Source organism: Sinocyclocheilus rhinocerous, unplaced genomic scaffold, assembly GCF_001515625.1.
Source record: "Sinocyclocheilus rhinocerous isolate Xijiao unplaced genomic scaffold, SAMN03320098_v1.1 scaffold348, whole genome shotgun sequence".
Classification (NCBI taxonomy): domain Eukaryota; kingdom Metazoa; phylum Chordata; class Actinopteri; order Cypriniformes; family Cyprinidae; genus Sinocyclocheilus; species Sinocyclocheilus rhinocerous.
Genome location: NW_015635025.1, coordinates 341227 through 366278, shown reverse-complemented (window position 1 = coordinate 366278; position 25052 = coordinate 341227). Strand labels below are relative to the sequence as shown.

Genomic DNA, 25052 nt, shown 5'->3' with positions numbered 1-25052 from the left:
ACAGACCACGAATAACCCCAAAAGCGCTATTCTTTCCACAGCAAATATCACTGTAGTAATATATATCTGTATTATGTAACATACGTTGCCTTAATCAAAAAGGCTCATTAACTTCAGCATTGCGTGATACTATTTCAAAGTGATTTCCGTCATTTTGACAGATAATAAATTGCATTTACCTGTGAAAACCAAGGGACGTGAGGATTTGAAAAGAAAAACGAGAGATTCTTCATGCATTCCAGTGAATTATTGATAGAATATATGGTAAATTAAATTGGGAGAACAGACCACAGATGTGCTGTATATGTTGTCCTTTTTCATACTATTACAGCGGAATGCAAAGGCAAAAAAGAAAATAATCATGAGGGAAAGAATGCAGCGACTGAAAAGAGCTTTTGCCATAGACATTATTGTTATAACATCAGAGATTTTAATAATTTTCATATGTACGTTTTTCTGAAGATCCTGAGCTTTTTAAATTTGCATCTATAGCAGTTTAGTTTGATAAAAGTGATAATGTCAACATATAATGTAATATTTTTGACTTATAGGACTTTTTAATAACACAGCTGTCATAATTATTCAACCCCTATTCAAAATTGCTGTTTTTAAGTCACTTATTTGTATGGTAGGTTACAAATTGTGTTAAAACACAATTAAGCCTTTGGAAACTCTATAAGAAAACCGAACTAGCTTGAGCTGCAACACAGACGTAAATTTAGCCCATGAAACCAAAGATTATCAGTCATCGTGGGTCAAGGTCCCAGAGGTCTCAGAAGCGTCTAAGCACTTAGAAGCTATGTTTATTGGAGGTTAGAAAGAATAAAAGATTCTGCACAAAATGTAATAAGTTTGTACTGGAATGTTTAGAGCCTATTTTATTTTTGTTCATTTTTCATCAACTTTACACTCAAATGTTTGTTAATAAACTTTCTTTAATACTTTACTGATTCTTTGGTTGAATTGTTTTCATAACATATTGGCATATTGGCATATCCATGGCAGCAGAATGTCTTGCAGGTCAAGGGGGGTGAATAATTTTGATTGCTGTATTTATACAACCATCATCTGCAAACTTTTATATATTGTTTCCTTTTTTTGTTCGTATATGGTCTGCACATATTGCTGTATATTTACTGCATGTAGTGCATTGCATATTTTCAGTAAATTCTTAAATATTTTTCTTTGTGTTTATTTTGTATATTGTTCCTTGTATGTTCTGTATTTGATGTCTTCACTGGTTCTATAGCATGAAAGCTTGATAGCTTGCTTGGGAAAGCATTTTAATATAAGCTCAATAAGCATTGATTTTCATGACAAAACAACTCTTCGTGTCAGTATTTTATTAGACAGTTATAAAGCACATTTGAAAAAAGAAATCTCATGCATACAGTTTCTCAGTTCACAATACAAATACAAGCATACTTTGCAAAGATCATTTTTAAATACATTTTCACTCTGGTTGAATTGCTCATTGATTTCCAAGTGCTTCTGTTTAGTATATTTACTCTTGATCAACAAAGGCATGATCCACTGAAAGAGTACATAAATAGCAATAAATTAATAAAAATAACAGTTCAGTATTAGAACACTTTTCAACCTTCAAAAGCATTGGCAAACATATAATACATTTACAAAAACACAACAGTAACAGGTTTATGTAGCTAATGCTCACTTAATCTGAGCTTCAACAATGCTCACTTTAACATGTTTCCATGGTGATACTCACAAAACTGATAATGCAGTGAAGTGATATCAAAATTGCTTTATATACATGTCAAGTTAGTTCAATTTTCTCTTCATATGCAAAGTGAAACATCCTTCAAATTAAACAAAGCAAGTAAAAGTGCTGTCAAAGCTGATGTTGGTAGTAATCCTACAACATGTTGCTTTTTACTCGTTCAAAAATCTGCCTCACTTTCAATGCAGGCACACAACCTTCACGAAGAATGCTGATAGTTCCTGAAAATGAACAAAATGTTATTATTAATAATGGAATGCATATCTATTGATAACAGGATATCAGCTGTTCGGGATATCAGCTTACCTTCGTCAATTTTGAGGCAGTTCACTACAGTCGATGCCACCAACTCATTAGATTCACCATCACACAGGACTCCCTCAATCTTGTAACCAAGACGGCTGTTTCAGGACAAAAGAAAACAATGCTTCGATTATGCTCGCTGCCAAAGCTAAGATGTTTAGTATTGCAAATTAGTTATTGTTTTAATATAAAATGTCAAGACAAGCAGAGAACACATCCTTCCTAATAATAAAGTTGGCTTCAGAAGAGGTATGCTTTAACATAAGAGGTAAACCTTTAATTACAGAGCACTCTGCTTTAATTAAGTGAATGAATCAGTGCACCTAACAATAGAGTGTTGTGGTTTGTTCTTGTTCAAGTTTTTTGAAGGTAACAGAACACCCTGGATTATGTAAAATCTCAACCTATAAACCCCTCAATAAATAATTTCAGATACAGTGCATTTGTTTGGCAGAGTTCGTATTCACTTGCAGTACTTAGCATCTAGTGCTTGTTAGGGCCTTTATAAACTTACTTGATGACCATATCATGGTGGGTACTGTCAGCTTCTCCACTGGGATTGGCTGATGTAATGGCCAATGGACCAGTGAATTCACACAGGTGAGCAGTAGCGGTGTGGTCAGGTACTCTAATCATAATGCTATCTCTGGTACCCACACGGTCATATGCAGGGCCCACACCTGCGAACAATATAAGCAGTGAAAATGACTGGAAATGATTGAGAATCACAGATTTTGCTCAGTAAAGTTTTCTTTTGGTTTGGTGATGTCCCATTTTTGATAATAGAGTTAGGCGCAAATACAAAATGTTGTATCTGTTAATAACCATACCGAGTTTGAGGAGCCATTCGCCCTTCGGGACAATGCAACTAATGCCTCCGGGGTAGACATTTCTCATGAACTCCCAGAGCAGAGGGCTGAAAGGAGGTTTGGCGGCCACAAGCTGCTCCACACTTGAGATACAGATGCAAATTGGCTTCTCTGCAGGACGGTCCTACCAGAGAGAAAAGTTTGTGGGTCAGTTGACAAGAGCACAGGTGTTTGATGATTTGTAAGAGAATATTGTGTTGCTTTTCTGCAGGCATGTACTTTGATAGAGTAGATCTTCTCGATTGCACTGGGGTTCTTGCATGAAGCAGCCAAAGCATAGACAGTATCTGTAGGGATGCCACACACTCCATTGTTTTCCAACGATTTGGCAATCTTAAGGAGTCCGCTGGTTTCCCGAGAATTAGCGATGAAACATGGATATGTGGTCTCAGATTCCTTCTTTTTCTTGTCCTTGGATAACGCAGATCAATTAATCAAGGACGTTTTTTCTGACTATGAATGAATAACATAAACTTCATAAGCATTTTGTCATAATTGAACTAATACCTTGATAAGGGAAGGTCCAACTGGAATCAGGGTCTCGGAGAAGATACTGTTCACAAGGGATGCAAGCATGCCATACAAACATATGATGGCGAAAATTGCTAGCATGGCAACTAAAGAAAGAGTTTCAAGAAAGTGTGAGGTAACTTTTACACATTATTCATGTAGTTTCATCTTCATCTTCACAATACGTTTTCTTACAAAATGTATTTTTGTACAGTACCTTCTAGCTGATAGGGCAGTCGTCCAAGAGTAGAGAGGAGAAAACAAACTATGATGACCTCCATGACAGTGGTTAGTGCCAAAAGAACAAGATTGCTGTAGGCCGCTGTAAAGAAACAGTCCAATTCGCAATGCTTTAAAATGCAGGAGTCAGTTGTGAGAGTCTATGATATGTATTTGTAAACAAACCTACCAACTAGAATCAAGAAAGCATTAATGACCAGGAATGCTATTGCCCCAGATGCAAATCCATTCGCTGACTCTGTGGATATTTGCAAACGATGCCCTGCAGGACAAATAGATCTTAGATTTCTACCCAAAATTGTAGCCAAGTATTTTTTTATTCTATCTATGAATTAGTTCATTTTCATACCTGCAAACCTAAACCAGCTCCAGGTTGCCCAAATAGCCACATAAAAGGAGGGAATGACAGAGCCAAATCTCTGGCCACCTTGTACCTGTAGTCGACTGACGTAGGCCTGGATGATTGCTCCTGGGATGAGTACCCAGGGCACAGTTAGGTCGAAAAAGGCCAGGCCGGGCTGAATGCTATGGATGGCTGAGAGTGCAGCCACTCCATTGGAAAGATAAAATAAAGCATCAGGGAGCTGTGCACCTTTATCCTCAGACTCATCCATTTTGGATCTCTTGAGGTAACTGAGATATTTCTGCAGGGATTCGGTGGAGACAGGCTGGGGTCCAACTGGGATCAAGGACTTCTCGGCAATGGTGTTGATGAGGCGTGCAAAGGTGCCATAGTAGGACAGGAGAGTGAAGAGAGAGCAGGTCACTCCAAAAAAGATGTAGTACCTCTCAATGGGAATCTGGGAGATGGTTGATATGGTCACCAGGACAAAAAATGAGTTGTGAACTAGCTCAAGAGTGTCTTTGTTTAGACTTGCGATGCAGAAAACCAAGGCGGCAGACACGAAGAACCAGTTGCCAACCATGGCGTGCCTTACTTCGCCAGCTTCGGTCCGGCCGATGGTTACTGACACCACATGCTCTTCCCAGGTCTTCACCAACCAAAACACACAGTGCAGGCCAAACTTGGTTGCATGGTAGCAGTCTTGACGCAGGTATGCGTAATAGCTAGATAGAAGCTGAGCAGCAGAATTTATGGTTATCCAGATGGCAGCTACTGTGACCGACGGGAAGTAGTTAAAGGCATAGAAGGCGAAGATAAATGGCGAGACTGTGTCGCAGAAGAAGCCCAAGGCCATAGGTTCAGCAAATTTCGTGTTCTTCTTCTTCTCTTGGCCCAAGCTTTGGGAGCTACTTGCGTTGGTGGTTCCTAGTAGCAGTACGTTGAAGAGAGGGTTTCCAAAACCCTTTAGCACGTAGCGTTGGGCCAGTCCCTTGATTAGCAGTGCTGATGAGCCATATATGGCAAAGAGCAGGATTAGGAGCTCCAGAACCCCAGAAACCACCAGAGCCCACCCTGCCACCAGACCCACAGCCTCAAATATCAGTGTGAGGGTGATGGCCCCAAACACAAAGGGCATGATGTAGTTTACGGTTGCTGAACAGAAGGCCAGCAGAAAGGAAAGCAGAATGTAAGGCACCAGCCCAGCTATGGCAGACTCTTTGATGAACATTGGAATGTCGGTTTTGTTAATACTAGTGTCTGCGAACAGATCTTGAATGGTGCTATTTATCAATGTTGATTCATTTAACAGGTTTGGACTTTGTTGGTTGGCACCTAGGAAAATTCTTGTGGCCCCATAACTGCCCCACAGTGCTGCGTATCCTACAAAGGACGTCCCACTCAGATGGTCATATTTTCGGAAAGACAGCAAGCCTGCAACTAGCTGACACACTCCACCAATTAGAATGAGATGAACACCTGTATGAATTAACACAAGATGCAAAGAAAAGGATGCATGATGTAGATGTGCTGCGCTAAACAGAACTAGCATAAATGCACAATGCAGATAGGTTTCAATTGTTTTCTGATATTAGCATATAAAGGTATAATTCTTGCAAGTTTGTTTGTTAAATTAAAATGACAACACAATGATCTGCTAAGACCTGCTAGTATGTTTTCCACTCCCTCTGCAGGAACACCAGTCCTGGCCCCATGGAAGTTCTGCAGTAGGACAAGGAAAGCACTGATGCCATTGGCCAGGAGCCCAAGCACACCCGGCTCTCCATAAAAACTTGCCGGAAAGCCACTTGCTGATGCCATGAACTTCCCTTTAAACGTAGCTTTCTGCTGATAAGATTAAGTTGGGTAAATAGCACATAATGATAGACCGTAAAGATTATACAATACTTTTATCAGTCAAATCATCTCATAATCAAAAAAATTATAAGTTTACCAGATTTGATCAGCCTAAATTAGTTGATATAACTAGGTTAATAAAAGTTACTTATTACTGATGGATATCAGCCAGATAATCAGCATGCTAAAATATTCTGCACTTTTAGTGGTGGTTATATGCATACTTCTACAAACATATCTACAAACTAATTTAATGTATTATAAAGAACCATTAAACACCTTCATAAAATGAACCAGTCAAAGCCGAGTTAAAATGTGCCTCATAATTCTATGTGCCAAAAGACTTCTCATATCTTGAGTGTGCACTAAACAGCCTATTCATGGGTGTGTTTAGTTTCACATTCTCCCTCCCCTCCGTCGGTAAGCAGCACAGGTATCTGGTTCAGCAAACAGCTGAGCAGCAGCCAAACGCTCTTCACAGAATGGATCAGTTTTAGCCTTTAGGCATTAAAACCGCCTTTCTAACACAGATGTCTGAAGACTCTCAGCTGAACAATGATAATATTACATTACAGTCTACACTCTAAAAAATGCTGGGTTAAATACAACCCAGCGCTGGGTAAAATAGGGACAAACCCAGCACTGGGTTGTATTTAACCCAGCATTTTTTAGAGTGTAGGTGGTGGTTAGGTGACAACTGCAGAGATTTAATCTGTTTCCTCTCAAACCACCAGCAGACAGGAGTCAACATAGACAGACAGCTGTCTGGATAAACTAACAGTAAGTTTGAGCAGACTTTTATGTCAACTTGGCAATATATATATATATATATATATATAAAATATAAAATGTTAGTGTTGTTTTATATATTTATGTTGCTTAGGTTTTTATAACATGGAAAAGAATTACAGAAATAATAAACTTACCTAGTGAAGATCCTTTATCTGTAATGAAGTGTTGAGATGCTTGTGAAGAATGCTTTAAGTTTATAGAAACAAACTCATTGGAGCTGGGAGGAGTTACAGTGATGTCAACCAACCCATGTCCTCATCAGTGATGACATCACTGATCCTTTAAATAAGACAGTTTGTTTCCTGCTGAAAAATCCCGCCTATTAATCTAAAAATAGCAATACTTTGGGAAATCCAGCCCTGGTTGTTCTTTGGGTTTAGTGGGTGTATCATTGTCTTTTGTGGTCCAGTACTATATAAACATAGACGTGTGGACACACTTGACTGTGGCACATCAGCATCCTCTACCTACAATCATTTCATCTCTACGCTGAAACAGGGAGAAGAAGACAACATTTCAACATTTCATTGACAAAAGATATCAAGCATCTTCATATCCTGAACAAAAATTGACAACATGCTTTCAACTTTACAGGTAGAGAAAATGTTATGCTGTCATGTTCTGACATAGTTGAGCAGTTTATAGATTTATGTATGTTTGCTTGATGTTTAAAGAAAAACACAGTATTTGTTTTATTATTAATTAATTAATTTGTGAATAATTTTTTTTTAACTGAATTGTCTTATTGAAGCCAAACTATTTACAGCAAGTGTTATTGGTTTTTTTTATGTTTCATAGAAGGAAAAACTAGTATAACATAATAAAATGTTATTAAATAAAAAGGCATTTGACAAGCTTTTCAGCTTTTTTAACTGGTACGCACAAAAGAGAACAAAACATATACTATATACTAACTTCATATACTAAATGTATAGCTGAGTCACTCAAACATAAATGTTTGTACACAGAGATCCACCAGATACGTGTCTGCTATTTCTGCTGCTCGAGGACTCCATAAGTCTGCACTAGATGGTGAGCAAGCTCTACTTTCACAGCTTTATTGTCAGTAAACTGCTGTTTGTTAACTTGTGATGGAAAAGAAAATAAGTCTTAGTTTTGTTAGGGTCTGGAATTTAACATTTATACAGAATGACTAATTGACTAATCTTGAATAGCCACTGGCACTCAGAAGGATGGGTGCTATCCAGCAATGTCAAGTGTGTCAGTGTTAATTTATACTTTCTCTCTTGTCTGTTTTTAGTTGCGAAGCGTCCTGCCCCTGAGGAAACAGTGACCAGCAGTTTTGGCAGGTTCATTCAGAGCGTCCAGCCAAGGCATCTGTCACCAACCGTGTTGCAGCGCAGCAAACGCATGGTTTTGGACAGCATCGGCGTTGGGCTTTTGGGAAGCACCACCGATGTGTTTGAACTGGCCCTTCAGCACTGCCAGGTAGGGCACGGTGCCGATAGTAAATAGTAAACTTTAGAGAAAACAGCCTGTGTTGTTCCATCATTAAGAGATCCCATTTTCAGTAGAATTGAGTGATTTTGCAGAGTACAATGCTTCTTGTCTGTGTAACCAGAAGCAGTGGTGTACAAACAAAATGCATGTTTAAGCAGTAATGTTGGCCATTTCTGATATGTTGATATGTGAATGACTCATTTATCCTCTTCCCCAAGCACATGTACGCTCCTGATGACGTCAGCTTCGTCTACGGCCGCCAGGGCATGAAGCTCTCTCCAACCCTCGCAGCTTTTGTCAATGGAGTAGCAGTAAGTATCATCACGTGCATTGAGTTGTAACTGAATTTCCTAGCTCAGATTACACTGGATGTGTGATTCAACATCCAGTTCACATATGCAGTGTTTCTCCAGAAAGACCTCTTCTGCAAGTCCTGAAATTAGCTTCCAGACAAGACAGTCAGTGAAGCATTAAATTCTAAACTCGTTTTGTAGCATTAAGCACCATTTTTGGCAGCCAGTTGTGGTAATGTAAAAACATCTCAAGTCATGAAACCTCAGCAATGTGGAACTTTCATGGAGTACAAAACATCCATGGTGTTGTAGGAAAGTCTGCTGTGGACCCTCTAAATTGAGTGTGTTTAACCAATAACACTTCAGGAAGTGTTTCAAATAGAAACTAGACAGGCTGTGTTATTGGATCTTGCTCATACTGCCAGCAGTCATGCACAGGATTTTCCTTTTCCCCTCTAGTGTTTTGGCTATGCTAGAGAGGGCAATGACATGGCAATGAGACATGAATGCCAATATGTAGAAACATAAACCATCATCCCGGAACTGCCACTCTAGACCTTGATTGGTTTTCCACAGGCTCATTCAATGGACTTTGACGACACTTGGCATCCCGCGACCCACCCCTCTGGAGCAGTACTGCCTGCCCTCCTGGCAATAAGCGACATGTTGCACAACAACAGCAAACCAAGTGGGCTTGACTTCCTAACCGCCTTCAATGTGGGCATCGAAATCCAAGGCCGGCTGATGAGATTCTCAGACGAGGCTCACAACATCCCTAAGAGGTTAGAGTCCATCTCTTTGTCTCAACTTTAGTGAGCGAGAGCAATAATTGCATGTCTAAGTACAGCACAGCCTGAATAACAGCATGGGTATTCTGTGAGGTAAAACACACGGAGCTGGGTGGGTCGGAATATCGCAGATGCCATGTGAAAGTTCACAAAGCTCCTTCAGACAGCTGTTTATGCAGAGCAGTTCTGTTTGTACTCCGAGACACTTCTAATTTGTTATTTCCTGAGTGCTGTGAAAACAGAATCCACCTGGGTTCTGGAATAATGTCCAAAGCTGGTTGAGTTTTACTGGAGCTTGCCATTACTATTTCAGACTTTTACAGGGTTTTCACATGGCAAACAATAAAAAAAGAGTGTAAATATTAGACATACTCATTTTGAAGGAGGAAGGGAGACATATTTAGAGAACTGGGGCCTCATTTGGGTGTGGACAGATTTGATCTTAGAGTGTGCGTACACTAAAATCCACACCATCATTCAAATTTATACGTCTTTGACGTGGAAAAGTGCTTAGCATGACATCAGGGTGCAGACGAACGCACTTTCCAGTGTCCGAGTACTACAGGTATTTGGAAATGTAAGGAGTTCTTGCCGCTTGCCGTTCTCAAGTGAAGGATTTGGACGTTGACAATTAGGCAGAGATCTGAAACCATTCAGCTGCACACAATTTCAAGATCAATTGTGAGTTATAAATTTCACATCCGGAAGAGAGGTGTATGCACATTTTTTGTGTGTACGTTCGTTCTCTGAATTACACATATGCACATTTGAGAAATTATCGTCAGATCAAATGTAGGTACGGTTTCTATGCAACATTTTTATAAATGAAGCCCCTACAAACTACTGGAGACACAACAACAATAGAAGCCCTTATGGTGACAGGATTCAGAGAAACTCGCAACTCTAGCTTGAACAAGTATAACTAAGTTTTATTGCAAATGCAAAACTTTTGGACAATGGACACAAACAAAACTTCCATTGTCAAATGAAGTATACTTTGAAAGCCATGTGTTCGGCTGTCCCCAAAACTGAAGAACAATTTAAGCTTGAGATAAGAGTCAAGTCAAATCAAGTCACCTTTATTTGTATAGCGCTTTATACAATACTGATTGTGTCAAAGCAGCTTTACAGTGTCAAACAGAAAAATAGTTTGTCAATAATGCAAGAGGACAATAACAAAGAGTCATTTTTCCAGCTAAAGTCACTTCATTGATGATTCAGTGGTCACGCTAGAACAGTTGTGGAGAGCTGATTTAATCTAACCTGGTAAAATAATGACCATGCTCTTTCTCTGTCTTTCCCGTCAGGTTCCATCCTCCCAGTGTGGTGGGCACTTTGGGCAGTGCAGCGGCTTGTGCTCGCCTCCTGTCTCTGGATCGCAGTCAATGCAGTAATGCGTTGGCCATCGCTGCATCTTTGGCAGGTGCACCAATGGCTAATGCTGCAACGCAATCCAAACCTCTTCACATCGGTAACGCCTCGCGCCTAGGTCTCGAAGCAGCCCTGCTGGCGTCTCGTGGGTTGGAGGCGAGTCCTCTAGTCTTGGATGCAGTACCCGGTGTAGCCGGGTTCAGTGCTTTCTACGAAGACTATGCTCCGCACCCCATCAGTTCCCTAGAGGAGGATGAGCACAGCTTCCTCATCGAAATGCAAGACATCGCTTTCAAGCGCTTTCCTGCACACCTCGGAATGCACTGGATCGCCGATGCCGCCGCCGTCGTGCACAAGACCCTCGTCGGCCTGAAAGGAGGCAGCATTTCTCCAAACCTGGTGCAGGATATCCTGCTTAGGGTGCCACTGTCCAAGTACATCAACCGTCCATTCCCGGAGACGGAGCACCAGGCACGCCACTCCTTCCAGTTCAACGCCTGCACCGCCCTGCTGGATGGAGAAGTCACGGTGCAGTCCTTCCAGCCGGAGGCCCTCCTGCGACCCGAGCTTCACGCACTCCTCTCCCGCGTCCGTCTGGAGCACCCCCACGACAACCCGGCCAATTTCAACATCATGTATGGTGAGGTGGAGGTTACCTTGGTAAGTGGAGACGTCCTCCGAGGGCGCTGTGACACCTTCTACGGTCACTGGAGGAACCCACTTAGCCAAGAAAGCCTTCAGAAGAAGTTCCGTAGCAATGCAGGCGCAGTTCTGTCCAACAAGAGGGTGGAGAGGCTGATCGAAGCTGTCGAAGGTCTGGACCATTTAGATGATTGTAAACCAGTACTGGCTCAACTGCAGTAAACAGCATGGTGCTTATGACATCAATAATGTAAAATGAATCTTGATTTTTTTGGGAAACACAACTACTTGTAGTATTAATTTAAACAGAAGTACTACTCAAACAAGTTACAGTCTGTTTCTCTCTCTCGATGTATATACTGTAGAGTAACTGTACTGAACTGTCTCATGTCCTGCTGTGTCTGTTTTCAAAAGAGTTTATACAATATGTATGTACAATATTTCTCAAAATGCCTAAAAGTATGTTTGTAAATATAAATGAAAGTTTTTTCTCTCATGAGCCCTTTTTAAATATTGTATAATGAAATCTTCGTGATGACTTCTGTTTGAATTATGTAACATCTTGTTTAGAATGAAACTCAATAAATTTTATTGCTATACAAGATGGCTTATTCACCACATATTTTTATACACACACACACACAATACATACATATATAACACATAAAAAGGAAAATAAAAGAGGTCATCATCTTCCTTCATCATTCAAGTAGTTGAATAGTTGGGGAGTCTGTACTACAGACTGTGTTCAATCAAAGCAATCAAACGTGATTTCAGAAAAGGCAAGACATTATATTTTAATTTCAATAAAAGTAAATATTTAGGTCTATGAAGCCCATCAAAATGAAATGATGATTAGTGACATGATAATAGCTTCTATATTAATGAAACATTAACATTTTAAAATATAACTAATTTACATTACATGCTAAATAGAGTTAAGTGTACCTAAACTGTGTGACTAAGTTCAGTATCCGTTATTTATCCTCTTTTAGTCATGGGGACTAAAAATGTGCCTTTTTTAATTGAACCCTAGGCCCATAATAGACATCTCCAAATTATTTTAATAGATATAAAATTGGTACTTTAATTTGGAAAATAAAGTGTCAATATTCTGGTCACTCTCGTTACAATGTTTCAGGAAGTCCATCTCTGATTAAGATTAATATATCTCAAAATTAAAAATAATGGTTAATACATAAAATCTTGCTACAAACACAATATTTAGTTTGAACTCAGGAGACAGGCTGTGATGTAAATTTCAAGAACAGGTAACACACTGTAAACAAAAACGTTCCCCATTACCCTCAGAAAGCATCTGCAAATATTTGGAGAGTCAGTAGGTGAATTTCAATCAAATACTGGGGGTAAAACAATGCGTTCAGTCTCATTGTCTCATCCTCCATTCCACGTCTGAACAGACAAAGACTAACGGGGTGAACTATATGGGAAGTCAATATTTTCCTATTATGATGTTCTTGAATGTTGAAACTGCTGAATCGACAGAAATCCTACGTTTTATATTAATCCAGCAGTGGAGGATAGTGTGGCGAGGTTGAAGTTCAAGGCTGTTGTTAAATACTTGAAAGAAATGAGTCATGAGCTTCTGAGAAAGGCACTTTCAATGCTAGCTTGTTCGAGGGATAATGTTATACTTAGTGTACTTTGGATACAAATGTCATGCTAAATGACTACTTACTCGAAACGTGGATGAGGATATGGGTTAGCTGACCAAAAGCTGTCTTTTGATATTGCGAGGACAATACCAGTTAAATATGTATACGTTTGCAGAATTTCCACCATTGTTCCAGTTGACACATGCATTGTACACTATTGAACACTCAATAGTATGCTCTTAAGGGGTACTCGGCAGTTTCAGTTTACCTGATGATGACTGCGATAAAGTTTTCTTTTTGTTTGCTTTCATTCAGATCTTCAAGCTTCATCAAGATCCTCATCTTACAGTAATCCCCACCCTAACCCCAACCCGTATTTGTTTATTTTGGATACAGCATACCATTATGGTGCAGGCTATAGGCAATTCTAGTTAGGAGTTACATGACACCCATTATAGTCTATTGATGTATGTCAACTGTCAACAGTGAAGTGAAAGTAAGTCTTTGTTTTTTGTAACTTCCGTGGAAAGAAACCAAAAACAATAGAATGACAGATATAAGGTATTTTGGTTTCATAATAGCGTCAAGTACCATCACATTTTTGGCAAGTAAAGAACAAGTAATTTTGTTATATGAAGTCATTATCAGGAGTCGTTTTTATCACGTTCTTAGACAAAGGAGATGTAATATAAACTACTTTTAGAAATGTGATTTCTTTATGCTGTCAAAAGTGTGTAAATGGTTTATATTTTACTGGGATATTTTTACTATTCTCCCACCCCAAAAAAAGTGTCATGTGGAAAAAGTGACACAGTCAGTAGGTAGTTAAAAGTAGGTAGTTACTGACACAGTCAGTAGTTAGTTATGAGGATGTCAAAGACAGAGATAATGAAGCAAAAAGTTGATCCAATATAAACAGAGAATGGTTTAAGAGTGTTAAATAACCAAATAAATAACATTGCGAAATGACTGAACAAACAAAAAAGAAGGAAGCTCATTGATTTGAGGGAAGGGAGTCCAATAAACTGGAGTTTTACAATTCTCCTTAGGGCCCCCCTAGAACTATAGTCTATAGATAAGTCCCAAGTCGGCACAGTATGAGGACGAGGCGGATTCAATCTCCGAGCTCCCTTAATTACTCCCTTAATGACTTAATGACTAAGTCGTTTCTGCTGACTGATTGGCCAGCCACAAGAGAAGGACTCGCCGCGATGGCATCTACATATACCAGTCAAAAGTTTTTGAACAGTAAGATTTGTAATGTTTTTTAAAGAATTCTCTTCTGCTCACCAAGCCTGCATTTATTTGATCCAAAATACAGCAAAAGCAGTAATATTGTGAAATATTTTTACTATTTAAAATAACTGTCTTCTATTTGAATATATTTGAAAATGTAATTTATTCCTGTGATTTCAAAGCAGATTTTTTTAGCATCATTACTCCAGTCTTCAGTGTCACATGATCCTTCAGAAATCATTCTAATATGCTGATTTGCTGCTCAAAAAAACATTTATTATTATTAATAGTGCTGTCAAAAGATTAATCGCATTCAAAATAAAAGTTTTTGTTTACAAAATATACTGTATGCATGTGTACTGTATATTTATTATATACTGTATATATAAATACACACACACATATATACATTAATCGTTTTAGGATTCTTTGATGAATAGAAAGATCAGCATTTAATAAAGAGCTTATCATTTGAACCATTTGGTGATGTAGCCACCATTCTCCTGGAGCTACCATGTCCCTAGACAGCATGTCTGCCCCCTGGTTCAGTGTGAGTGAGAGGAGATTGCCTTGTGCTCATAGAAGGAGGCGGCGAGACAACCTGTGAAGAAAGCGTGACCTGAGACTGCCTTGGTGATTTATAAAGGCTACCACCGTCATGTTGTCCAAGCAGACCAGGACGTGGTGCCCCTTTAAAGCCGGCAGGAAGGTTTTTAGGGCTAGAAAAACCGGCATCATCTACAGGCAGTTGATGTGTAAGTGCTGCTCCAGGTTTGACCTGGAGCCGGATGCTGGTCTGTCCTCGTACAGAGCTCCCTGACCCGAGTTGGAGGCATCTGTCGTGACCACCTTCCTTCTGGAGGTCAGTCCCAAGGGATGCATGAATCTTTCTGAGTGGTTTTCCAAGGGGCCACAGCTCTGACGCAGCAGTGGGTTACCCTGAGATGAAAACGTCCCAGGCGCCAAGCGTGGGACGGAACATGGGCTTTGAGCCAATACTGAAGGGGCCGCATGTTGAGCAGGCCAAGAAGAATCACATAGGGAGCGGCCGACATGAGGCCGAGCATCCTCTGGAAAGCCCTGGGGGGATGTGGGAAGTCCATAATTTAAATGATGCTGACAGTCGATGAATAGTGAGGGAGCATTCCGGCATAATCTATGCCCACATTCGGACAGAATCGATAACTGTCCGCAGAAAGACCACTCGATGGCTGGGAGACAAAAGAGCTCTTGGCTAAATTGATTCTTAACCCAAGGCACTCCAGGTGACTGAGCAGCAGCGACCTATGAGCAATGAGTTCCGGTTCTGACCTGGCTAAAACCAGCCAATCGTCGAGGTAGATTCCCATCTGTCTCAGAGGGGAAAGAGCCCCGTCTATTCACTTCGGCCGAGTAGGGGGCGTGCCACATCCTGGTGAGCGGGCCGTTGACAGCATCCCTTCAGGTACCACTCATCAAGGAGGCCGTGGACGGGCTCTTCTGGAGCCGACCAAGCCAGGCCGAGATCCTCCACAGCCTTAGATAGAACGCGGGTCAGCTCACTGTCCATGCTGGGCCGTGTTGTCTGCATCAGAGGTTGTCTGGCTCTTCGCTGGAACATGCCCACTCTTCAGCATCTGAAGCCTTTAATGACATGGAGTCATCAACGACAGCTTCCTCCTCAGATGAGCCGAAGGAAATCAAGCCGCTCGCAGCCAACGAGGGGCGCTGATCCTCACATGTGAAGCACACCGGTGAATCGAGGCATTGGGTGGAGAGTGAAGCACGCAGGGGCTGTGCTGGTGTGAGTTCACTTGAGCCCGGTGTTAAAACCCCACTGCTCCACAGTTTATTTCTCCTAGGGGACAGAGGGGAGGACCGGCTTCATTAAAGAAGGCGATCCACGAGCGGAGAAGGGCGAGACTCATGCTCTCACAGTGAGAGCATGCCGTCCCAGTGAGCGTAGCCTGCATCGTGAGCCCCACTCACGGCACGACATTTGCAACAACATCGCATGAAATTGCTCGGAAATTTGTTCTTTAGAATGCCAGATGGCCGCAGGGGAAGGCTTCTGGCTTCTTCCGCTGCCGGGGGCTCCTTCTACGGCGGTGAGCAGCAGGTTGAGCTTCTTCCTTCTTCAGCTTCTTGCTTGTAGAGTCAGCGAGGAGATGATCTTTGTTGCTGAAAGGAGAAAAAATTCTGACAAAATGGCGCTCAGAGTCGATTTATATAGAGGCCGGCTCCTCCACTTTTGGCGGGTTGAAGAGCCATGTGGAAATTGTTTACAGTGTTAGAATAAAGAAATCTTAAGTCAGCAAATTTAAGTTGTTAGTATTTATAATGTGGGAAACAAACTCTTGGTATTTGCTGGTGGGATAGCAGTGTCATCCTCCACATGAGCCCTCCTTCAGCAGAATCACTGCCAACATTATGTGTATTATAGGACGACAAAAAAAAGTTCTTCTGAAACAGATTAAACGTTCATGTGAGCAGAACGAGGAAACAGTTTCCTGTCAAGTTTCCTGCTCACAGTTTCCTGTATATATTGCAGAAGAGGATTGAGGAAACAATAATGTCACATATTATCAGTAACGCATCACTGTCCCTCATGCCCAGCATGAATCTGACAGTACGAAATAATCGTAAGTGTGCCACTAAACACATGCTTTTATCATGAATGACCGTGACGGAAGGATTCGAGAAATAGCCATTCAGTGTTTTAGTTTGGGCTTTACGTGGCAATTCAAGTCCTGTTCACCAACAGATTGATGGCTGGAGTATTATCATAAATCGCATGATGAGTCAGGATGTAGGCTATTAATTTATTTGTTTCTTACATGTTCAGGCTGAAGCAGCAAAATTAGTATTGGTCCTGTAAATGCAATGAGTCTTCACTCTTTTTCATTTTGATGGATGAATCTTTGCACTATGGTTACATCTCCAAACCTCCAGACACCTGATGAGCTCTTTAGGACAATGCTTTTCTTCTCATTCAGAGCAGAAACTACAGAGGGAATTTCCCTATATGGACTTCCCAAAGGTGACCGAGATCTTTCCGTCAAATACAGCAAAGAGTGAAACTCTTCACAAGAATCCCTTCAGGTGTGGTTCACCGAGATGCGCAAAGGTTTTGCCATTGTTTTATTTTCATTTCATTGTATCCAGTTAAGTTTCAAAGGCTCTATCAGATCCTAAAAACAACAAATGCTCAAGACAGTTTTGTCTTTTCTGAATTATATCGTTTTACAATAACTCATTAATTTACTTGGCATCACATGACATCTTATTTTAAATAGAAAATATTAAGCATGATCAAATTCATTTAAACAAATTCTACGACATTACATGACCCAAGGACAGTGGACGACAGAACGGGTAAAATGGTTTTGGATAAAAGAGCTTCCTAAGTGATTCTGGCCAGAATTTTCCAGATCTTAATGGCTTCAAATGAATTTATCCCACAGCATAATTACAATTTAAAATCATGCACAGAGTCTCAGTATGGAGCATTTGTGCTTGGACCAAAATAGTTTGATATTGAGGCAGCCACATAAGGAAGTTATAAAAATAAGGAAATGTTAGCTCAGCTGAAAGCACAAGTTAAAGCAATTAAAACCTTGTTGTTATTTATTTTTATTACATTTAAAACATCTTTTGGGAAGGCATCTGAGTACATGTTTATATTTATCTTAAGGCAATGATACAGTGCCCCCTGCTGTCTACTGCTGGTAATTGGAGACTTCAATCAAGTTGTCATCAGGGTCACGGAAATAGAGGGAGCGGATGGGACCCATCAATGGGACCCTCCTCTATCATCACTCCACATGCCTGGAAATACAACATCAGCATGTAATGAAAACTATCTGTTGTGCTTCAGTGTTTTGTTCTCTAAAACCAGGGATGTCAACCATTCAGAACTGAACTGAGAATGCTTTTTAAATGTCTATTCTTTAGTTCAAACTGAAGCAGGGAACAGGATGAATTATAATTTGAATTGCAACTAAAGGAAAGAAGGAATTAAATCTATTTACTGCTGTAGTGTATGTGTAGTTTTAATTATACTTTTTATTTTCAGCATGAGCTAGCCAAAACATGCAGGATATTTTAGAAACGGTTAGGAGCCATTAGTAATGTCTCTAATAAACTTTCACTTTATTTAACAATTTGTTTTGGCCGTTGATTTTGATTGGCCGAGTTCAAAACTGGAAAAGTTAATTCAGAAAATAAACCCTTGCTCATATTTTGCTTTGGAAATATTTTTTGGCTGTTAAAATAGACAAAACAACTGGCAATATTGTGTCTCAAATGTACGTTACTCAATATGAACTTCTGGTTATAGAACTTATAGAACTGCTGTTGTACTGAATTTCAAAAACAGCAGCTTTGCTTGTGTGACATTGCTTAATTATGAAATATGGAGGGAAACCTTTTAAAAAATGAAACTCTTAATCAGAGAATTATGTGGTAGACATTCTGTGGTACTCTATGGCAAAATTAATAAGCATTAATAGTCAAAAAATAATTTTGTTTCATTTGCACAACTTGTATTGGACTAATAAATGTATCTGTTGAGTAATTTTTTTATTGCAATTTCATTCCAATTCCAATTCAAATCAAATTCCATCTCCTGAATTGTCAAAACACAATATAAGTCACCTTGAGGTGGGCAGCGACGGTTGTCAGAGGGGTTTTGGTAATCAGGCACCGGTCAGCAGATCCTGGTGTTGGGGTTTTGGCTTTGGGCTCAAACTCTTTCCCAGCCTGATGCAGGTTGAGTTTTTGCTCTCCAAAACTCAGAGCTTTGCGGTCGCCCTGAAACACACGACAGGAGAGAATACTTAAGACTCTGCTGCCACCATGTGCTATTGTTTGCACAGTGTTTTTGAAAGTAGTGACATTCTACCTTAAAAGTGACGACCTCCATCCCCAAAACCTTGGAGTAAAAATGTGTGCTTTTGTTCAGGTCCTGAACCGTGAGCACCAGGTGGTCCAGATGACTGATGTGAACTGGACAGGAACTTCTGAACCGGACTGATGAGAGTCCACCGAGAACTGACTGGAAGTGAAACACATTTTTATGCATAAAATTCGCAATTTCCATTTCATGCTGACTTTAATAAATACTCTTCTAAAAACCCCATGGAAAAAATGAATAGCAAACTTGTATTGAACTGCACAGACAAGTGATACAAACAAAATAACTTATATTAAACATACAAGACCGAACACTGCCGGCCAAAAGTATAGAATATGTATTTTTTATTTAATTTTTTTTAATGTTTAGTGTTTTTTTTTTTTTTTTTCAGCATCATTACTGCAGTCTTCAGTGTCACATGATCTTTCAGAAATCATTCTAATATGCTGATTTGCTGCTGAAGAAACATTTATTATTATTATTAGTGTTGAAAACTGCTGAGGAAATCCTGATACACTACCATTCAAAAGATATTTTTAAATATTTTTATTCAGCAAGTATGCACTGAATTTATCAAAAGTGAAAGTAAATGTGTTTATAAAGTTACAAAAGATTTATATTTCAAATAAATGCTGCTCTTTGAGCTTTCTAATCAAAGAATCCTGAAAAAAACATGCAGTCTTCCACAAAAAACAGTAAGCAGCAAAAACTGTTTTCAACATTGATAATAATAAGAAATATGATTTATGAGGGATCGTGTAACACTGAAGACTGGAGATATTATGCTGAAAATTAATCTTTGATCACAGAAATAAATTATATTTTAAAATATATTAAAATAGAAAATTATTTTAAATTATAATAATATTTCACAATATTAATCTTTTGCTGTGTTTGTGATAAAAAAAATGCAGCCTCGGTAAACATAAGGGACTTGTTTCAGAAACATCAAAATATCTCAGTTATTCCAAACTTTTGACTGGTAATCTGTTTGATTCTTCATTTGTTTGGAAAGCTGTGTGCACCACTGCCAATCAATTTTTGCAGGAAGTTAAATTACATCAATATGTATCTTATGAATATTAATGAATCACCAAAGTCTCTTAGTAACTTTCATACAACGTCCACTCACATTTAACATTCATAAGAAATGCCTTTCACACAGTCACTTCTGGCTTCTTGATTGTAATATTTTGAAGCATGCATCTTCTGTGAATGATTCGAAATGTGAAAAGCGCTATTCAAATAAACGTGAACTAACTAACGTCTGCCTTTGAGCCAATCAGTGGGCGAGCGTCACGCTCCCTAATTAATATTTATGAGCCAAGCCTTTGTCATAGTACGATTCATAAATTCGCTTCCAGGAAATATCTCTCACATTTTTACAGTAATGAGACACTATTAACATGCAAGTAGTCACTTCATATAATACGTTTCTATAATATTAAATCTTTCTTTCAGAAATTAAGGACTGATTATCAAACGAGAGAGAGAGAGAGAGAGAGAGAGAGAATCACTGACGATATCACCTGTGCTAACCTGTCTGGACTCACAAAACCACAGAAGCAAGTCTAACTGGATAATGACAAACGCTGGTGACCCTGCCGTAATCACGCTATTACACCGCCATCAAGGGCAACATGGTACAGTACAGTATACCACAGAAACAGCACAAACTATTAGAAAGCATGTACTGAAATGGGCGGCGCTTAGGGGCCCGGAAGATGCCTATAATTTGTCAAATATGATTTGTCAAAGTTTCTCAGTGTCGTTAGGCTACTGTAAATGATCATCTGCTGCTGAGACGGTGTTGTTCAGTGGAACTGTTACTTTCCTCAGCGCTGCGCAAGATGAACCAATCGCTGCCGCTTGTGTGATTACGAGTTTGTTTTGATTCTTTAAACAAAGAGGGGAAAAAAGCTACAAAACAGAGAAAGAGAGAGATAACTACAGTAAAGTAAAACTTAAACTGCGGTGTTCCTCCCCTACCGTACTGTAAAAAAAAAAAAAAAAAAAAGTACAGCTACTTTATATTTTCATCAACACTCTTGAGGACTTGGTTACAGCTGGTCATGGGCCTGGATACATCCAGTAATGCCAGATCTGAAAATATGGTGTGGAAAACTGGTATTTAGGACCATAGAAACAGTGTCTGATGAAATATCACTTCCATAGATAATGAAGTCCAGCTGGTTCATGCTCCACAGTATCTGGCGTCAATGGATCTTATCCTCAAAGTTTCATGATCTAAATATGTAATGTTAAGCAGTTTCCATAAAACTATGCATTAGATCATCATGATGATCTAAGAGAGTTATGTGCAAGTTGCCTTTTAAAATGGCAATACTTTGAGCTTTTAGCTCAATTAACAAATCATCTTAGATTTATGCTTACCGTAGCCCAAAAATTGGAAAAAAAGTGTTTTAACAAAAAGTTTTAAAATGTTAAGGGAAAAAATGCATATTAATGTTTGCAAAAATTGTAAACCGTGAAAAATAATAATAATGAAGAGTCAAAACACATTATCAAAAATAATTGGACAGTTAAATAAATATGCAAACTTTTTTTTTGTAATATAGAAATAACATTATGGCTAACATTTTGTTGTCGTCTCTCATCCAAGCAGAAAGTGTGCAACGTCTGCGTGCCGTAAGCACTGGTGTGATACAAGCAAATGTCACCTAAAGAATCCAAAGATAATTCAATATAACATTGAACATTTGTGGAAAATCAATATTATTGGTAAATACAAACCTTGAACCGGAATGTGCAAGAACCAACAAAATCCTTTCAAAGCATATTACATAGTAGGGCTTCACGATTATGACAAAAATCATAATTGTCGATTATCGCCTTGAAATTGTAATTGCGATTATTAATTATGATTATCACAATTTACAATGTGATTAATTGTGCAGCCCTAATACATAGTATGCATTGCTAAATTGGACTGGTTGACAGCAGGCCTGTGAGATTCACTGTAAGCGCCTTTATTCCGCAGCAGCACTAAACATGATGGCGAGGCCACAGAGAAACGGTCAAGAGAGGAAATCATTTTATTCATTTTAAACACAGCAAACTGGAAGCTAGTCAAAAGATGACAAAAAATAAGCTATAAATATGATGCTGGCAAAAGAAATTCTATTGAGTAACTCGCTCTTATAATACATGACCTCTGAACAAGAATATGAATTTAACAATGGTTGGCTTGCTTACGATACATGAAATGTTGATGTAAATCATGGTGGAGAACATTATGCTTAGGGTTAGTATCCCAAGTCAGCACAGAAACAATAAAGACAGATATCTCCTCTATTGTTTCTAAATAACACTGCATTTGTTTTTCTAGCATGGGACTAAAGAACCTTAGCTCCCATATGAACCAACCATTACATAATGAGAAAAATAATTTCCTCCTCAGAGTAAGATAAATGATGCTATTCTCAATGTACAGAACTGTTAGAAAAACTTCCATTTAAGTCTTCATTTTAAATGCATATATTTACAGACTACAACGTACAAGTCTATTTGTCAAAACGTCCTTTACGGTTTCCTTTTTAGCATTGCACGACATTGCCTACATGTAGCCAAGTTTATTTCTTAAGATATATGAAGTATGTTTGAGTCAGCCAACTGATGCATCATCATCATTTGGGAAGACAGGCGAAAACACGACTTGAAGTCTCCACGTAGCATATTTACAGCTTCTTTTGTTTGTTTGTGTAAAAAGTGTCTGGCCATATGTTTTCAAAACCAGTATTACTGAACACTTTCAAAAGCCAAATCAAAATCTATTCTATACAGGATGACGAACTCACTCAGAATTACTCTGTGAAATTTACTATTTATCTGCATTTAGTCATTTATGATAATGGTGCAACTGGTACAACACACGCGATGCTTTCATATCAACACGCAACCAACACAGTATGAAACCAAAATCACTTTAGATGCAGCAAAGTGTGATAGTTTCAATGCATTTTCCAATCGAAATGTATTTGTGGATGAGCAGATTATACTTTTCTTGATCCTTAATGTTATTTTTGTTGCTCAAATGATTAACTTTTATTAAAAAGCAATCTGATATGGAATACTTGCTTAAAAGTACAACTCAAATCTCTCTTTTAGTATGAAAGTGTATGTACCACTCTAAGGTGATCTCTACATTGCCCCTCATCCAATAATTTTGTTGAATGTTGATGTTCAAGACAATAAATGATCAGGGCTTGCAGCATGGTCTTCATCGGTTGCGTCTTGCACCAATATTTATTTAATTGTAAGATCGGTCAAAATACACTGATGTGTAGTTTGGGGAAAAAATATTGGCACCAGCAAATCTGATAAAACTTAACAATGGCTTCATATAGGATGTCTGGGAAAATCTCAGTACGCGTTCTCACATGACTAGGTAATAAATGTAAAGGGAAGGGAGGAAGTGATGTCAAAGTGTCACAAAACCAACTTTGGCTAGACGACACTCTCTCGGTTGGTGGAAACCAGAACCGCCCTGCGGCCAATAGGGCAGGTCGAGTTCTCTGAAAGCCAGCGGTCGATACAGTGCACGTGGTATTCGTGAGAGCAGGGCAGCTTCCGTAATTTGTTGCCTTCGGCGTACTCCGTGATGCAGACGCTGCAGGTTTTGAATGCATCGCTCTCGCCAAAGTTTCGCATGGACAGGTTGTCGATCTGCTCTTTGGTGAGACCTCTGGGCTGGTCGTCATCTTCCTCGTTGAGCAAGAAGAAGTGCGCGAGTCGCAGAAATGGCAGAGATCCGGTTTCATCCAGGCTAATGGGCGCCCGCTGCCTGCCTCGGTTCTCCCGAGGACTGTTAGCATCGGACGCTCCATCATCCACTTGCCTCTCCTCTGTCCGTGCCTCTAAATCACCCTGGTTAGAGCCTCCATTCCCAGGAAGATAGGAGTCCGCTTCACCTGCAGCGGCTCCGGTGGAAGCATCAGGGTTACCCAGTCCATCAGCGAGGTCTGCAGCTGGGATGTCTTCACGGTTCGAGTCTGGATAGTCCGAGTCCATAAAGTAGCTAAGTTCACCGAAGCCAGTCATGATCTGACGAATCATAGACTGCAGAGCCAAAGAAGTGGCTTCCCCGAGTCCAGTGTCCGAGATCCTGCGAATGGGAATGCGGATAGTGCTGACGTACGTTCTCACTCCTGCCCGCTCCGAACGGGAGAAGGTCCGGCGGAAACCCCCGCGCTCAGTCTCATACAGTAAAGTGTTGTTGGAGGTCTGCGAACGAGACCTGGTACGGTTAGCGATGCTGTCTCTCTGGCGGTACTCTCCGGGACGCACCCTGCGTACCTGCAAATCCAGCATTATGGTTGGAGGACGACGACCTGGGGCTCCTGCTTCCCCAGCGGATGCCTCTCTATCCTGCGGTGCTCCGGGGACCTCGGCGGCTGCTCCCGATTCTTGAGTTTCCATTTCCACTGTGCTCTGCCTAGACAAAAACAACTGCCGAGTCCTTGAGCTTCCCTCGACCTGGGGCTCTGGAAGGATCTCAGGATTGCGAGAAGGCAGGCCGTGCTGAGTAGGCAGAAGTCCATCCAATCTTTCGAGGTTGAGCGGCGAGCGACCTCTTGTGGTGCGAGCCCTTGTTCGTCGCTGCTCTGGGCTTCTACTGCGAGCCCTAATTTGACCCCTGCGTGGTTGCTCTACTGGGGGCAAGATTGGGGGAGGTGTAGTTGGTGGATTTGGTGCAATTACTTCCGTGTTTTCAGACAGGGTAATAGGAACTGGTAGCTCTGGCTCTACTATAACCGCCAGCTCATCCACCACTGGTTCCTCAACCACCTCTGCAGTCTCCATAAGACTCTCCGGCTCAGACACAGGGCCATCTGGTCTCTCCTGGCCCCCTTCCAGCCTTTCCGTCTGCGTTTGCTGCTCAGCTATGTTGCGATTTACATTGATCTCTAAGCTGAAACGGAAATCACCGCTGTTGGGATTGGTTTGGCTTACGGCCCGCCATGATTGGTTACCCCGGTTACCGCTCCTCGTTGTATTCCCCGTCTGTCGTACGGTGTTGAGCCAGTCAAGAAGGCTCTCCCCACTTGGGTTTTCCTCAGTGCCCTCCATCTCTGT

The 25052-nt window shown here is 40.2% G+C and overlaps 3 protein-coding genes and 1 pseudogene across 3 annotated transcripts in view; 1 reads left to right on the top strand and 3 right to left on the bottom strand.

Annotated features, from left to right (window-relative positions):
* Positions 1-1719: 1719 nt before the first annotated feature.
* On the bottom strand, positions 1720-5827 carry LOC107746177 (uncharacterized). The gene is made up of 9 exons (XM_016560290.1): positions 5671-5827; positions 4013-5485; positions 3833-3925; positions 3641-3745; positions 3421-3530; positions 3133-3324; positions 2875-3037; positions 2559-2724; positions 1720-2142 (listed from the first exon to the last, which is right to left on the bottom strand). Exons 1-9 carry the CDS (start codon positions 5825-5827, stop codon positions 1941-1943), a joined length of 2661 nt encoding a protein of 886 aa, XP_016415776.1. The 3' UTR covers positions 1720-1940.
* Positions 5828-7115: 1288 nt separating this feature from the next.
* LOC107746176 (cis-aconitate decarboxylase-like) lies at positions 7116-11704 on the top strand. The gene is made up of 6 exons (XM_016560289.1): positions 7116-7249; positions 7624-7687; positions 7917-8104; positions 8335-8427; positions 8986-9191; positions 10505-11704. The coding sequence occupies exons 1-6, from the start codon at positions 7232-7234 to the stop codon at positions 11430-11432; spliced, it is 1497 nt and encodes a 498-aa protein (XP_016415775.1). The 5' UTR covers positions 7116-7231; the 3' UTR covers positions 11433-11704.
* A 6001-nt stretch (positions 11705-17705) lies between these two features.
* Positions 17706-20152, bottom strand: LOC107746140 (glyoxalase domain-containing protein 5-like; annotated as a pseudogene).
* Positions 20153-21963: 1811 nt separating this feature from the next.
* Positions 21964-25052, bottom strand: part of LOC107746139 (E3 ubiquitin-protein ligase RLIM-like) — a 24565-nt gene continuing 21476 nt past the window's right edge. The window contains exon 6 of the mRNA XM_016560234.1: positions 21964-23522. Coding sequence (XP_016415720.1) covers positions 23424-23522 — 99 coding nt within the window. The 3' untranslated portion in view covers positions 21964-23423. The remainder of the gene's footprint in view (positions 23523-25052) is intronic.

What these genes read in the sequence shown, in the direction of transcription:
- LOC107746177 (XM_016560290.1), bottom strand. Translation starts at nt 5,827, where the DNA reads ATGGCATCAGCAAGTGGCTTTCCGGCAAGTTTTTATGGAGAGCCGGGT. An exon ending in AGAAGATCTACTCTATCAAA is followed by an intron (nt 3,038 to 3,132) that starts GTACATGCCTGC and finishes TCTCTCTGGTAG; the next exon opens with GACCGTCCTGCAGAGAAGCC. An exon ending in CGAATGGCTCCTCAAACTCG is followed by an intron (nt 2,725 to 2,874) that starts GTATGGTTATTA and finishes TATTGTTCGCAG; the next exon opens with GTGTGGGCCCTGCATATGAC.
- LOC107746176 (XM_016560289.1), top strand. An exon ending in CCATAAGTCTGCACTAGATG is followed by an intron (nt 7,688 to 7,916) that starts GTGAGCAAGCTC and finishes GTCTGTTTTTAG; the next exon opens with TTGCGAAGCGTCCTGCCCCT. An exon ending in TGGCCCTTCAGCACTGCCAG is followed by an intron (nt 8,105 to 8,334) that starts GTAGGGCACGGT and finishes CTCTTCCCCAAG; the next exon opens with CACATGTACGCTCCTGATGA.